Source organism: Protopterus annectens, chromosome 1.part2, assembly GCF_019279795.1.
Source record: "Protopterus annectens isolate FY-2018-M chromosome 1.part2, PAN1.0, whole genome shotgun sequence".
In the NCBI taxonomy this organism is placed as follows: domain Eukaryota; kingdom Metazoa; phylum Chordata; order Ceratodontiformes; family Protopteridae; genus Protopterus; species Protopterus annectens.
This window is the reverse complement of record NC_056727.1, coordinates 1,151,500,586-1,151,518,115: the sequence shown is the minus strand read 5'-3', so window position 1 is coordinate 1,151,518,115 and position 17,530 is coordinate 1,151,500,586. Positions and strand designations below refer to the sequence as shown.

The window sequence follows — 17,530 nt, the reverse complement described above, 5'->3', positions numbered from 1 at the left end:
TTATCCTGCAGTTAGTATATGTAGTTGGGGGGTCTGGGGGGCACAGCCCCCCCACATTGGGTGGGTGTTGGGGTGTCGCCCCACCTATGTTTGGTTTTATATTGTTAGCTTTCAGTGAAATGAGATTCATAAATATAAAAGCTAAGTAGGTGGGGGGCTATGCCACCCATGACCTCCAATATGGGGGGGGATATGCCCCCACCCCCCAACTATATATACTAACTCCAGGATCGCACTACAGTGTGGAAAAGGCCATATACATTTTATTTACCCAACAGTACTTACATTCAGTGAAATGAGTTTCAGTGAGTTGAGCCTTCAGAGATTTTTTGTGGGTGAATTGAAATTCAGTGAAATGAATTTTCAGTGAATCAAAGTAGACTCGTGTGTGTGTATACATATATATATATATATATATATATATATATATATATATATATATGTATAGTTAACAAAGAATACAAAGTAGCACGACCACCACGGCAATGATTCAGCCTATGCCTTCTCAAGGCGGGCTTCAAAGGAAGACATGTATTAAGTCATGGGGCTGTGTCAACTTACAGATTGCCTATCCAATGCATCTCAGCAAGTTCAGTCTGTGAAGTGATATCTCCACCCCTTTCATTTTGCAGTATCACCTGAAGTACCAAAAAACTGAAAGAGTCTTTGGTATTAGACAGAATATGCTTCAGCAATGGACATTTTGTATCTTTTTGTAAAATTACGGCCACGTCTAGTCCGTGGGAAACAGTGGTATTACAATAGGAAGGGCTACCATTCCATCAGTTGCCAAGTAGTTTGCTGTGCTTGGTAATGCATCACCAATGTCTCTGCCCCGCATCCAGGCAGTGCACATGATTCCCATATCTGGTATACTAGCTCATTCTACCAACTCTTCCTCCATGGTAGGATGTCCACTGGTCATCTTGTTGGCAAGTGGAAAAATGTTTTTTTCTATTTTTTCTATTTTATTTAGGTAGTTAGTCATGGTAAAATATATAACTGAATATTAAATCACATTTTTTTGTTTTGTCTCCCCTCCTTTCCCTATTCTCTCTCTCTCTCTCTCTCTCTCTCTCTCTCTCACTCTCATTCTTTTTATATATTTTTATTTTTTTTTTGTCTTTCTGGTGATGCTGGATATCTACTGGACCCATTTCTCATAATACCCATGAGAAATCCAAGTGGATCTGCAAAACAGAACTTCAGTATAGCCCTGCCCCAAACCCATATAGTCATCAAGAGGTCTTTGTCCTGTAAAAGACTCATTTCAGGTGCCTGCATATGTCTGGGGTTGCCCGGTGCCCTTCAGTATGATCCAGCTACTGCATGCCAGATGTTTACTGCACATTGCATTCTGCACAACATGATCACGCACCAGTTTGATGGTGAAGTGATCCATACTGTGACTGAGTTCCTATTTCCACTCCTTCTATGACTAATGGTGGCAAGCCAGCAGCAGTATTAAGGAACCACATGTGGCAGGCCTGTGCATGGCATGCTGCAGTGCTGGTAAAGAGGTGTCATCTAGTCCAGAACTATGGACCATGGCATTTAGGTTAGTGTTTCCTTTCTTGTAAAAAAACATATAGGGCATAATTGATGCAAGCAGTGGTGTATGTGGGCTATTCTGTGTTGTGCATGGTGTTCTGTCACTGTTCATCTGACATTTCTTCTCATCTTCAAACAGATTTTATTTCAAAACAGTTACTCATATTATTGTTTGTAAGAATAATGCCTGAGTGCTCACTGACTCCTGTTTAGTGATATTGTAAGGCATCATAGAAGTAATAATCACATTTTTAACAATTTTGCACACCACGTTTTAATTATGTCCTGTACCTAATTATGTATAGACTGAATATCTTCAAGTGTTGCATTCTGCAAGTGTTACTAACATATGAGTTCATACCTTGCTTTTGAATGAAAACATATGCTATTGTTTTTTTATATTTTGCAATGTTTTCTCATTTTGAAGTATGTTGTCTGTTGAGGTACTGCACGTCTGATTATTTTATTTTGTCATACACAATAATTTGTTGCCTCAAAGACAAAAAATATCATAATTCGTGGAGTGGTAAGACTGAAGTGGTACCAGTGTTTGTTTACGTGGTATGACACTCATTTTAATCTGCAGTTTTCTTATTGATGTTTTCCCTGAATAATTATGTATTACTACTTTTAACTTTTAGCTAACTGCCATCTGTAACAAAGTCAATGCACAGAGCATTAATGATGTTAATCTCTGCAATCTTATTTATGACATACAGCTTTTTTCCAATGTTCAGTGAGGTTTTAAGCAATACCATTACAGGAATGAAATGCAGACAGTTGAAAAGTGTCCTAAGCCCCACTATTCTTTTAAATAACTTATTTCCCTTCAAGTTAAACAATGACTGTATTTGTGAAGGTCAAATTGTAAGTAACAGAAATGTTACATGAATCACAGCAGATCAAGGTGAAATGTGTCATATGCATCTCCTAAAGATAGGCTATGTTATGGTACAAATGATTTTGAAGACGGGCTGTCATGAGAGCTGGATGGTGAGTTTGTCCAATGCTGTGAACGACTTGATGCAGATGATCCAACAGACGCTGATCTGACAGTGCTATGGAACCAGGACAAAGACCCCAAATGAGAGGCTCTGCTAAGTGTAGCTGAACACTGACATGGCCTGCATGAAGTCTGCTGTGCTTGTTCCTCCTGACTAATAACAATACTTTCTTGAGAAGCACTTGTAGTCTCATGTGATCTGCCCCATGTGTCCTGACAGTACCCTGTCCTCTTCCCCTTCCCACATTGCCTCCTTCTTGAGTCTGGTAAGCCCTAACTTGTGTACGAATGAAGGAGACTATAGATGCTTAGTGTGCCACCATACTACGCATCAGTGTGATAGCAGCATTATCCTTACTCTTTACAATTTCTATGTAGTGCTGGAAATCCTCATGCATTCCCTGGAGAACTCTGACCATTTCCTATTGACTCTCTGTGGGTCTTCTCTGAGCCTTAACAATGTCCTGGAACATTTGCTGCTGGACAGCCAAAGTTTTATGTGTTTCCTGATGGTAGTTGTGACAAATTCCTGCACTTAACACCCCCTTTGTAAAGCTGTCACCATGGACACTTTCTCCTCTGAATGTCTGCCATCATCCTGAAAATTTTCATCTGGGATTGGGGATACTGATGTAGAGGTGCTGGGGTGTTCCTCCGGGACAAGCATGAGTGTCATACCATGTGCTTGACTTTGTGAAGTACTGTCACGTCCTGTAAAGTTACTAACATGTTTTGGGTGTGATATCCTCAGTCACAAAACCTCTGTAGAACACATGTATGGCAAAAGTGCAAGGCCAGTATACCAAATGCAAAAAAATATAAAAATGGCCAGCACAAAAAAAAATGAATTTAATAACTGTTTAGTAAACAAAATAAATACAGGATAACTGCACATTGGTTTCAGCCCAAGCCTTCATCAGTGCAGATAACAATCACAAAAAAGCTAAAAAGAATAAAACACCCTATCCAAACGTGAATATATCTAAAAAATCAGACACACCTCCCCCTACCTCATACCAATCAAAGTAAATCATTTAACCCAGGGGGAATAAAGCACCTAACTTAATAATCCAAAACCATTCTTTATGGTTCAAAATATCATGCCAACTCAACCTATTACTTCCCTTAATGTTGATAAGATTAATAACAGTAAATCTAAATGTTGATGAAGTATGCTGCAAAACATGTCTATATAAAGCATTGAACATTATTTTATTGCAAATATCACTTAAATGCTCAGAAATACAAATTTTAAACTGTATAGAAGTCTGTCCTACATAAAAAGTAGAACAGTAACACTCTACTAAATAAATAAATCAATTCTGATATACAGTTGGCAAAATGTCTAATATCATATATGACAAATGTATTAGCAGATGAAAAATGCTTTATTTTCATAACATGTTTTCAAGTTGTACAATGTCCACATGGGAAACATCCAACCAAAGGTACACCTTCAATAGATTGCTGTCTGTTGGCAGTAAAATGAAAAGTTTTTTTGTAAATGATTCAAAAAATTATCAATGTTTTTCCCCTCCTATAAGTGAACATGCAATGTGTAGGCAACATTTTAGCTAAATTATTATCAGTCAAAAGTATACCCCAATGTTTGTTAATAAGATCACAAAACTGTCTGGTATTGCTTCCAAAACTGGGTAATAAATTGAACCTTATGATTTATCTTTTGACAAATTTTATAACTCAGTAAGGTGGTCCTGTCAGCAGATTGGGCAAAACACCGAGCATGATGTATAACAGAAGCATTATACCCTCTGACCCAGAACCTATCTGCAAGTTCTTCACTGTGTTTTTGTAGCAATTCCTCAGAAGTGCATATTCTCTTAATTCTAAGAAACTGAGATTTGGGAATGTTATTCATAATATAAGATGGATGACAACTATCAGCAGCTAACAAAGAGCTATATTGAAATTCCTTTCTAAATAAAGTATTTAGCATACAATCAGACATTTTAACAACTGTAACATCCCAAAAAGAAATTTGTTGGATATCATAAGAAGCAGTGAATTGTAAACCCCATTTGTTGTCATTCAAAAACTGTATAGATTCTTTCAAATATATAGCATCTGATTTCCATACTAACCAGCAATCATCTAAGTAACATCTCCAAATATCCATTTCAGGCAAAAAATATTATGTGTATCATCATATATCAGCTGTTCCTCTACATATCCCATAAAGAGTTCTGCATAAATGGGAGCAAAGGATGCCCCCATGGCAGTACCTTTCAATTGTAAATAACAATCTCCATTAAATTAAAAGACATTCTTGGTCAAAACATGCTCAATTAAACTCAAATAAAATGTATTAAACCCTGGGTTATATAAATCCATTCTGTTTAACCAAAAATCTACAGCTAACAAACCAGCCCAGTGTGGAATATTTGTATATAGTGCCTTAATATCTAAGGTACACATATACCATATTTGTTCCAATTGTATGTCAGATAAAATATTAAGGAATTCTGTAGTATCTTGTATTCTGGAGTGAACTTCAGCTAATAAGGGCTTAAGATACTTAGTGAGAAAAGCAGAAAGATGTTCTGTTAATGAGCCATGGCCTGAAACAATGGGTTTATCCGTGGGACTTTCAGAGTTTTTATAAAGTTTAGGTAACATATAGAAATACTGGGGACTGGGATCAGTGACAGTCAAATGATACAAAGTACTTCTGGTAATAATCCCCTCCTCAAAAGCTAAGGATAAAAAGCATCAATATCTTTCTTAAAGTGTAAAGTGGGATCCAAAACCATCTTCTGATAAAATTGTGCATCCATCAACTGACTCATAGCTTCATGATTGCTACTGCACTGCACCCCCCCCCCCCATCTGCATTATTAATGATCACCTTATGGTTATTTTTTAAAGGCAATAATGCCAGATATTGTTCAGGGGTTAAATTACTCCCAGAAACCATCTTATAATCAAAAGTAAAATATAAATCTTTCAATATATTCTGTTGAAAGACCGAAACATATTTATTCATTGGTGAGGTAAAATAGGATGGTCTGAATGTAAATTGTAATTCATCCTGCACATCTTTATTACCAAAATACAACATTAAATTTAATTTCCTACAAAAGGACCATTAAACTTGGGGGCTACGTGACACTTCCATCAGGCTGCCTCATAAATACAACTGTGTTATCATCATCATCATCATCACCAACAGCCATTTTGCTTATATCATCCAAACTTATTGGTAGAAAGGAACTGTTTGTTTCTTCTGCTGACCTTGTAAAAAATTATTTGAAAACATTACTAATGAATTAATAGCATACACTACTGTGTGCTTAGTAAGGAGGTTTGGGAGAGACTTAGCATGTGTCCATTGTCATTCTGTGCAGATGTGTATGGTTCACCTATTAATAGTAATTGTCATATGTTTAATGCAATCGTTCCATGTCAGCATTCAGTTCTCTGTATAAATTTGTTATTGTTTTTAAACCAACCTTCCTGAGCAGATGAGTATTGCTGCTGCAGAAGTTGTTAGCACCAAGTGCCAAAACCTCCTCTGATTATTCCAGTGCCATCATCTTCTCCTTCTTAGTCATCCCAATGGATGGACAGGAGGTATTCCTCATCTGGTATTAAAGGGATAATTGATTAAGACCTTCCCAGTTCTGAAATGGGCAATTATATTCCACCTTGCCTTGGCTCTAGCATGTCTTTCCATATAATTTGCCCCGTATTGTACTAAGTTGTGCATTAATGTCCAGGACAACTTGATTCCAGGCTTTTGCTCTCTCAACTTGTTTGGACCCATCTTTACCAGACAGACATTTGCCATATGTCCTAAGGGCTGCCATGAGGATGCAGTTTTTCTCATGGTTGAAGTTGTCCTTTCTCTGCCTTGATCCTCTGTTCTGTATCATTACTGCATACAAAAAATATGCCACAGTCACACACACACACACACACACACACACACACACACACACACACACACACACACACACACACACACACACACACACACACACACACACACACACACACACACACACACACACACACACACACACACACACACACACACACACATACACACACAATATTGGATGTAGTCATCAGTCAAACATAGCAATGAAAGTGTGCCAGCATTCTTCATATAAAAAACGTTATCTGACACAAACTCCATAATTACGTACACATGCAAAATCTCAGTCCAGCCAAGTAAAGTTGTGCTACAGTAATGGCTGCACTGTTATAAATACATTCACAACAGTAAAACAAACAGTTTGCTAACAGAGTCTCCCTTGCCCTAGCCCCTAACTCTGTCTTGTATTTATAATACTGTCATTTTTCATTCTTCACTGACACTCAGAATTCTCCGAGTAAAGACATGTTGTTCAGCCAATAGTATAGCCTTACCACTTCAGTACTTCATAATTAAAACACTGCTGCATTTCTACAATGTATGCACAATCACTACATGACAGAAAAGTAAGTGGTTTTCTCTGTGATCACTAATCATTTACACTGCTGCTGTCATGATTTTCCATTTACACACTGCAGTTTTATATTCTTAAATAAAATAAAAACATTCTCTGCATTCCTTACATTTCCCAGCAGTTCACTTCATATACCCTTTTAATTAAATCCACAAAATGTATGTATTATCAAATTCTCATTCACAAGTGAAGATTAAAAACACACTTTAATGAGCAAAAAAGTCATAAAAATATATATATACATCCAATAACTGCTTTCTTCTCAATAGTTTGAAACTTCATCAGATACTATTACATACTTCACAGGAAGTTTTATAACAAAGAACAATCATGTAACCACCATTTGCAATTACATCACTTCCCCCAGACACAGCCCCCAGTATTTGGTGTTCCCAGGTGGTCTCACAGCCAGGTATTAATCAAGTCCAACCCTGCTTTGCTTCCAAAAAAAAATCCCTTTTCATATAATGTGAACTAGTGTTTGTTACATATTTTTTTACACCTATAAAATGCATATAACCCACACAAAAAATATATATATAATTGAATTAATTTAAGATAAATAAATTCAAATTTCAAACTTAAATACATGTTGAAAATTTCCAACAATAATATAATATAATAACAAATCACCAAACAATAACAAGAGACAGTTTTTATGAGATTGAAGCAAAGAGGCATTTTTTTCAGATATAAATAAAATAAAATATATAATATAAAATATTTTAAAATATTGTCGCCTCACAGTAAGATGCTGACCGGTTCGACTCTCAGCTAGAACGTCTTCTGCGTGGAGACATGCGTGAATGGGCGTACCTTTGTTGAAGGTTGTGCATTAGGTCTGGCAACTCAGCACGTAAAAATCAACTGCCAATCATTAGCGGACCGAAGTTCCGCTGTGGCGACCCCTAACTGGGAAAAGCCGAAAAGACACAACAACATTCTAAAATATTAAAAACTTTTTACAAAGGTGTATGCAATGGAAATAACTATATTTCTAGAGTTCTTAATTTTAATATGCAAGATATAGATAGTTGTTCATTTAATCCAGGCCAGGATGTTGTATTCAGCTGCAACTGCCAAATCAATTAACATATTTCTAGTTGAAATCTCCAAACCCCCCCTCTTCTTCCAGATATGTCTAAAGCCTCCATAACAAAAAAAACTTAAAGGAATGGGCAACAAATTCAGCACAGTGTTTCGCTAAAGAATTAATGCCTTTTCCCATTCTTATATCTCTTAAATGTTAATATATACGATACTTGAAATTTCTATCTGTCTTCCCTATATTGAAGACTGGGCACTGAGTACAGATTGTACAATAAACTACTCTTTCTGTATCACTAATATTTACCTACTATCCTAATCCAAGTATTGTTAACATGCATCTCTCTTCCTTCCAAAATAAATTTGCAGTGAGAACAGGAACCACATTTTTTCATCATTCCCTGAATTTCTTTTTTTGTTTTTGTTTCAAATATATTCTTAAGGTTTTGTCTTTTTTTGTATATCATGGATGGTTTTTCCCCTATGCATTCTCTGCATGTGATTGTTCTCTATAAAACATCCTGTGAAGTATGTAATAGTATTTGATGAAGTTTCAAACTGTTGAAAGAAAAGCACTTATTAGATGTATATGTATTTTATGACTTTTTTTGCTCATTAGAGTGTGTTTTTAATCTTCATTTGTGAATGGGCCTTTGATAATATATGCATTTTGTGGATTTAATTGAAAGGGTTTATGGAGTGAGCTGCTGGGAACTGTAAGGAACACAGAGAATGTTTTTATTTTATTTTGTTGGTTTACATACTGGTGCTGGTGTGAAGCTTTACATTCTTCATAAAAGCCATAATATTATGCACGTCATTTGATTAAAACAAAACATTCCGTGAAATGAACAAACTAATTTTGCATCATTTTGAAGTGTTTTATATCAACTTACAATATTTATTTTATTTTTTTTTTCTTTAAAAAGTTCATGGTTTCACAAGCCATTTGTCACCTAACCTAAGTAATCATAAGTCAATATGGCAGTGTTAAATTATTTTATATATATTTAGGTCCATTTATGCAAAATGGGCCCTTTTACAGTTATTTCTATGAACTGCAGAAATATGTGAATGAGTATGGACACTTATGCACATAAATAGCTCTCAGCTGCTCATGAATGTGGCCTTGGGTTCACGGTTCATTTATACAGTTCTAAACATTCTGCTTTTTGGGTGTTGAAGTTTCCAAGAGATGCTCAGAAACAAATGTACTCATTAGAATACACTGAGTATGCCTAGCTACACCCTTGTTTGCAGAATCATGATGTATAATCCTTGCCCATCTTACGTCACCTCACACACCTCATCACCTCAAAACACTCACCATTTACTAAAATTTGATATTCACAATATTTATTTCTGCAAAAAGTACCCCCCCCCAAAAAAAAAAAAATACTACTGCTGTTCTACTACATGAGACATGAGACATGCATAAATAACATTCAGGTATAGTACTTTAAAATTAGTTAAGGCAATACACAGCAGCAGTAGTAACTGTTAAGTATTGAAAAGAAAAATGATGATTGCATAATGACTGTTATCCACCATATAAATTAAATGTGAATGCATTACTTAAAAAAAACACATGCAGGTTGACAAATAATTTTTGTTAAGCCAAACTTGCCAATAATAACAGTACCTGGTCTAATGCTCCTGCTGGTTAACTGGATTTGGATAAGGTTATGTCACACCTCAGAGGGAGTGATTCTAAAGCTGTGAACCACAGCCCTACCCATACTTCTTTCATTCTGGTTCTGGCACTTTGAATGATTGGACCTCCTGTAGAGGCACAAAGACTCACTCCAAGCTGGACAGATAAGGAGACCGAAATTATGGTCTACTTTCTTAGTAATTCATACCTAGATAAGCTCCAGATATGCATAAGGGGACATGAGTGGAAGATGATAGCTACCTGATAGGAGATGAGTGAGCACCTGTCATCCCTGACAGCAGTTACCCACTCTGACCAACAGTGCTGTCACAGGTACGATGAGTACAGAAGTGTAGGCCTCATGAGCTACCTGAGTCAGTTGAAGAGGTAGCATAGAGAAGGCCAGAGTTCTATAGTAAGTGTAACTCTTGTTTTCTCATTTTGGTCATATTAATCCTAGGTTTAAAAGATAAACTATAAAAATGGTGCTAGAAAAATATGTGTAAGTGCAAATAAATACCTTTGTTATTAAAATAAATCAAAAGAAAGCATAAGCATGCATGTGTGCAGAACTGCATCTGTATATAAATATATTGAATGCTTATGTGATAATTGTATAAATACAAATGTAATATATGTATGAGTAAATTAATATATCTACGTCTGCATATATATTTCTGAAAATTACAGACATACATCTGCATGAGTACACTTGATATTTTTTATATATATATATATATATATATATATATATATAAATGTATGCATTTATACAGAAACAAACAAAAAATATTTGCATTACTACATAATTTCATTTAGTATTGCATTACCTTGGGAAGTAATCATATTTATTAGTATAGTAATTTTATAAGACAGTCATTTCTTTCACAATATTAACTGAATATACAAGATTGCTGAACTCACCACCAGCACTGCATTCTAGTCAGACTGGAGGCTGTGGGGGGTGGGTTGAGGTTGCAATGTAAAGTGAATGACCAGCACATAATTTGAGAAATAACTAGTCATAGTACTTCTGTACACATTTTTAAACCATTCCCTTATATGCTTACAGTTATTTGGCAGAAAACTATCAAAGCATGCATTATTGTACCAAAGTATATGTACAGCAAAGGAACAGAAAACTTTCTTGAATTGCTGCATTTTTCTGTGTGTGTGTGTGTGTGTGTGTGTGTGTGTGTGTGTGTGTGTGTGTGTGTGTGTGTGTGTGTGTGGATCTTCTGCCTGAACACAATTCACCTCATGTTACATGCAAATCATAACATATAAAACACCAGTCCATGAAACTGACAAGTTGTTCACACCTATAAAAGTCTAACAATTTATTTGTAACTTGAAATAAATAGAAGACTGGTGTAGTATGAGAATGCAGATAGCAATAAATATTTAAACAAACAGATAGTATGCAAGTACAGTAGTGAATGAAATGCCTTACATACTAATAGTTATATCAGTGATTTTAAGGAAGAAAAGAGGTGAACTACAGGTAAACAACAATTGTCTTATGTGAGCTCTTTCTAGCCAGTATTGAGATAAGTTATGATAGGCATCAGCAGAATTGGGGAACTAGACTTGTTGAAGCCACTGGTAAGCATAAATAAAGTAATAAACCATATTCTGTATATAACTAATTTCATTATTATATAATGAAATAATTTATAAAGGATGGTAGCTGAAGCACTACAGTTATTCAGTACATTACTGCAATGAAAATGTAAAAGAAATGTCAATATATAAGTGTAGTATTCTGTCTTTGATATCATTAAAGTCCACATAGAAATAATTTATAAAGGATAGTGACTAAAGCAATACAGGACATTCAGTACATTACTGCAGACAAATGCAAAAAGCATGTTAATATATATATACAATATATATATATATATATATATATATATATACATGCAGTATATTGTCTGATTTTATAAGATGTAAGTATAAATATGCACAAACATGATCATTTATGTTGGTAGAGCAGACTGCTGCACAATGCAAACTCCTCATAACTTGATAGCAATACACTCTTTCTTTTCAAGAATGCATAAGCACTTCTGTTATAATTCTTCCCACATACAGATAAGCACTTCCCAAACCAGTAATCCCATGTATGCATAAGTACTTCCCATACATTCTGTTTTACTTTAATAAATATTTATAAAATACATTTTTTTGAAGTAAGAAATTTAATGCAGTGTAACATCATATGTCAATTTATTGTGCATATTTCCTCTTTTGTCTCTTCTACCCTTTTACTCTGTCTTTCTTATTTTAATTATGCATTCCTTTCTCCTTTTTTAATTTTCTTTCTATCCCATTTAAGTTAATTTTTTTTACAGATTTAAATTCCTCAGGAGAAGCATAGATGCGTGCCTCCTAGGTTCGGGTGCTTTCACCCTCTGCTCATCCATAGATGTCCTTGTAGGGTCAGAGAGGTGGCACCAGTCCTGCAGGCACCCTGGAATGGAGAGCCTGGCAAGCCTTTCCATTCTTTAAAGGAAACAAGAGGGTGTCCACATAAGGATACCCCTGTATAAATCATTTAAAACCCTTTATTTTTTTAAATATTAATAAGAAAAGCTGCACAGTTCACTACTTGCCTTAAGTCTTTCATGCATGACTGCTCATGGCCATGTCCCTACACAGTATCTGAATACTTACAAAGTCATATGAAGCCTATGGCTTTCATGTAGTACCCCATATGTACCTAATGCTTAACTTTAGGTACTTTAAGAGTTTGCCATAAGTAGACGTTTTTTAAAATGCCTTTGTTTTTTATTATTCAGTGTGAATAACCAACACTTAGTTTATTTGCATATACATGTAGTGGCACTCTTCGTGGATAACCAATATGTAGCTGTGAAATCTCAGACTATGAATAAGAGCCTAAGAATCTTGCTCTGTGTTCAAAATAGTCTTAATATTTTTCTTCTGTTCAGTTGTTGCAAATTTAGCTTTTATTTGTCAAGTTTATTTGGGTGTTATGGTTTTCTCTGGCATAAAATGACTATGTATCCTTTCAAGTTGTCACATATCTTTTTGTAGCATATCCAACTGATAATCATTGTAATAAACTTCTAACAATTTAGTGCCTCTGACCTCTCTGGGACACATAAACTTTGTAAGGAAGATAGCTGTGCAATGAAATTTCTGCGACTCCTGTCTCAGAAATGTATGCCATTGGTTGATCTCCCACATTTTTACTCCTTAAATTGGTCATCCAAGCTGTAAAGGGGAAAATATAAGGCATGTTCATGAGTCTAGACTTGGTACCCTTCCCAGCAGCAAGGTGAGCTTGAGAAGACATTGTCTGTCTGAGGAATCTTTTCAGTTGTGACTTAGAATCTTGGTGCAGTATACTGCTACAGACATGTATGTGATACAAAAGTGTACTATAAAATCACACTATGGGACGACATGGGAATGCAATGGTGAAGACAGAGGCTACCGGTTAGGATTTGGTTCTCTTGTGCACTTCTCAAATGGAGTGCCTTGTTTTGTGAATTAGATTTTCCTAAGGGTAAGACAGACTTTTGGGGGCTTGTCTGGAATTCTTCATCATTTGTAGAAATTTGCTGACACACAGACTGGCAGTAATATATATAGTCTGTATGTGTGCCTGTGTTTGTATGGGCAGGGGGAGGGGAATCTGTGTGTGTGTGTGTGTGTGTGTGTGTGTGTGTGTGTGTGTGTGTGTGTGTGTGTGTGTGTGTCTGTGTGTCTGTGTGTGTCTCTGTGTGTGTGTGTGTGTGTGTGTGTGTGTGTGTGTGTGTGTGTGTGTGTGTGTGTGTGTCTGTGTGTGTCTGTGTGTGTGTGTGTGTGTGTGTGTGTGTGTGTGTGTGTGTGTGTGTGTGTGTGTGTGTGTGTGTGTGTTTGTGCACCTGCGTGCATGTATGCATGTTCACTGCAATGGACTTGCATCCCATGTGTGTCTAGTTTTTGAGACATATACATTGTTAACTGGAAGAGGATGACAATGATTTGAATAAATAAGAGCACAGAAAATAGACAAATGGTCAGACAGAGGGGAAGATAATACTGCCTAGATTGTAAATTCTATTAAGAAGTTACACATAAGTGGATATCATCTTTAGTCGAGGAAAGAAGCTGGTTTAATAAACAATATAGGTTACTGGATGATGCATGTGCATTAATAGGGAGAGATAATAATAACTAACGTAAAAGTTTTATCTGGTAGAACTGTAGCTTATATTCTGCATGCCACGTTGTTATGAAACATATTTTGCCTTGTAAAGTTTTACATGGACTGCAAGTAGTAAACTGGCACTAATAGAGCAAAAGTGATTCTAGCTGTTACAGCTGCTTACACTACAGTAATAACACATTTTATGTGTGCATGTTACAACTCTTTCACACAAGTAATAGAACTAAAGCATGACATAGTGTAAATATAATCATTTTTACAAACCATATATAGTATGCTGTTCCCACTATGCCAATTATGCACATATTTTTAATCCTACAGCATTTTACCTCCTGCATGCATTTCCAGATAATTTCTTTTCAACTAAGCATAATTTCATCACTTGAAAATTTATACATAGCCAGAAACAGGTAGTAAGAAAGAAATTCTAAGCCATTAAGTAAATTTATATTTTATGATAACTATTTTTTTTTTGTTTTGCAGTCACCTTGCCTTCCCCCTGAAGGAGATCCGCCACCAAGACCTGAAAGAAAGCAAAAACCATTACCAAAATCCCCAAATACGTGCAAAGATAACGCTCTGCCTTTACAGCCTTGTATGGAACAAAAACAGATTTTAATTACTCCTGAAAGTGAAAATAAAGAAGCACAACTAAAATCTGGCTTCAAAAAGGAGAAAAAAACAAAGCCTCAGATATCTGTGGCAAATGAATATACCTCACAACCAAGTCATGCGGATCAATATTCTGCAGTGAAAAAGACAAAAAAATCCAAGAAAAAAGGTAAACATACAGATGCTAAATTACATCTTCTGAATTTTTTCTACATTTGGAATGACATGTGATGTATATTATTAGAACACATATACGGAACTGTTCTCCTGTTCTGATGTGGAAATGCAAAAAAAAAAAAAAAACTATTCAGAGCCCAACTGCGAGTAAGGGAAAGTTATTAATCCAATAATCCAAGGCACCCATGAAGGCTGTAGCAGTACGAGTTCCTCAAAACAAACAGCAATTCAACAATGTAGGAAGAAAACTGCTGCATGGCTGAACTAACAAAACTTTAATAAAATATCAAAAAGTAAAAACAGGGTAATCGCTTTTGCATTTAGCATCGATGCTTCATCAGACCAATATATTCAAACTGATACAAAGTAACCTTTTTAAAACCACAAACATATACAAAGCATCCAATAAACGTTCATCTAAACAAATAATGTGATTTTTAAGTACAGTTTTAAAGATACAGTTTCGTTAAGTCCATATCCCTTATCTGACTGTACCATAACTATCTAATGCATCTCACACTCTTCAGTCCTGTTTCTAATATCACTTAGTTGTTTGTTGATATTCATAAGTTCTAAAACCATAATAGAAAAACTATGATCACAGCCTGCCTTATATATGTCTGGACAAAGCACTGGTATCGTTGTTCCTGTGTATATCATACAGATGTTCGCGAATGAGCTCCAGTAGGCAGTGATTGGTCTTCCCTATGTAAAAGGCAGGACATTTGTTACATTTGGCTAGATAGACAAGGTTCCTACTGGAATAGTCAGCATAAAAAGAGAACTGATACTTCCTTTTGGTATACAGGTGAATAAAAACATTAGATGTGATGTTGTCCTATCTTGCCTTCATTCTTAAATGGTTGAGTTCAGAACCGATCTTCAGTTCTGACTCAGTCTTTGTCAAAAGCTCGAGGTCTTCCATTACCTCATGGCTGTAACCCTATTCCATCATGCCATAGTAAAGCTCCCCAGATCTCGTTTGCCACTAAACAAGATCGGGTGCTTCCATACTGGCTCTGGCTAAGTGAAAATTTTCTTCCTTGTATTTTTTGGATAATTGTAGTTTAACATCCAGATATAGCTTTCTATTGTTTATTACACACATTTAAACTAAGTTACTGTGTTTGGTTCTGTTGGTTGTTTGCTGTTGGCCATTGTGTCTTTTTCTAGGCCTTTTTTTCTTCCCTATTCTAAAATTTACATTTTCTAAGTCTGTTTTTAGTTAGAGGGCTCCACGTTTAGTTTTTACCCTCTACAGGCTCGTTTAAGTTAGAAAGCTCTGTAAACTTCAGATATTTTTTCCCTTAATTTGCCCGGCAAGCTCATTTAAGTTAGAGGGTTGCTGTTGGCCTGTTTAACTTAGAGGGCTTTTTTTCTTCCCTTCATATAGTTTTTTCCTCTGTCTTAGAGAACTGCTTTTTCTCTGTCTAAATTGCAGTGCTTAGTTTATTCTTGTTGTGTCTCTGGTAGTAATTAGCTATTATAGTTGTTGTTATTGATAGCATAATGTCTAAAGAACCTAAGGAAACTAAACCTTCTAGGTTCAAGAAATGTGAAAAGTGTAATAAAAAAATGTCGTTGACTGATGGTCACACTGTTTGTGTATACTGCCTTGGAGCAGTCCATTTACAGGAATCATGTGCCATCTGCCATTCCTTCAGCCATAGAGGTTTGCTAGAGAGAAAAAATAAGTTGATTTTGAGAGGTTTGCTGAAGACCCCCTTCACTGAGGCAATTGAAGAAGGTCAGGGTACTTCAAAATTGTCAAAATCCCCTGTCTTCCAGATAAGAGAAGTTGGGAAAAGGGCCATCCTCTTCCAATTCTCATTCGGAGCCATCAAAAAAATTGTCTAAAGTGTCATCTTTGGGCCTGAAGACCATTAAGCCGAAAAACCTACTACCTCAGCTCCTTCTGTGGTTTTGGTGCCAATGTAGTTTCACCTATGGAGCTGGTCCCCAGAATTGGAGCTGGTTTCTTCTACTTTGAGATCCCCTTTGCATCAGTCTACTATATCTCCTACTCCCTCCTCTTGATCCTCCAGTTGCCTCTATGATGATTATGTAGATTGTGTAGTGTGGAGTCTATTAAGGACACCAACACTGGCCAAACTATTGTCGGCTCCAACCCAGAGGGATTCAGAACTGACCAAGACTACCCCTTCACCATCAATTCCTCCTCCAATCTGATCTGTGACTTCAGAGCCAGAGCATCTGGAACTGACTGTAGCGGAACCATCAGACCCAAGACCTACACCAGGATCTTCAGGCCAGACTACTGCTCTGACATCCTCAGTTCTATCTGAACTCGAGGAGTCTAGGAACCAATTCTCTCTGGTCAGGTCCTGGGGGGAGAGTTGATTCAGACAGTTGTCGTATCCAAACTTGCCTCTTGGGGCTTTGGTGCGGGTGAGTTCGGCTCCAACATTGGCCTCAGAGCCAACCCCCTTGTTCCAGGGATGCCTTCTGGTTCTTTGGAGCTGGACGTTTCCTTGGATCAGGGGTGGGGGCTTTTGAGGTGAGGGGGAGAGTGCTGTCTCCACAGGCAGCTCCACTCTCAGGTCCAGTCATTCTTCCCCCAAAGGCACTGACATCTGTCTCAGCACCACTGCATCCACAGAGACGCGCAGACCCTAGGCCTCAGGATGCCCCATTATTAGGTGAACCCCTCTCTTCCAAAACCTCTCCAGAATACCCATATGAAACTATGTAAGAGGAAGCATTTAGATGCCCCAGAGGAGTCCATCACATCTGATACAGACCTTGATGAGTCAGAATGGTCCCCACGGTTGCCTTCTGAGGATGTCTCCTTCTAAAACATCCTGGAAATACTG

At 36.6% G+C, this 17,530-nt stretch overlaps 1 protein-coding gene across 1 annotated transcript in view; it reads left to right on the top strand.

The window, feature by feature from the left end:
* LOC122792268 (protein THEMIS2-like) overlaps positions 1-17,530 on the top strand; it is a 655,074-nt gene that overhangs the window by 547,693 nt on the left and 89,851 nt on the right. Inside the window, exon 5 of the mRNA XM_044060021.1 lies at positions 14,391-14,688. Coding sequence (XP_043915956.1) covers positions 14,391-14,688 — 298 coding nt within the window. The remainder of the gene's footprint in view (positions 1-14,390; positions 14,689-17,530) is intronic.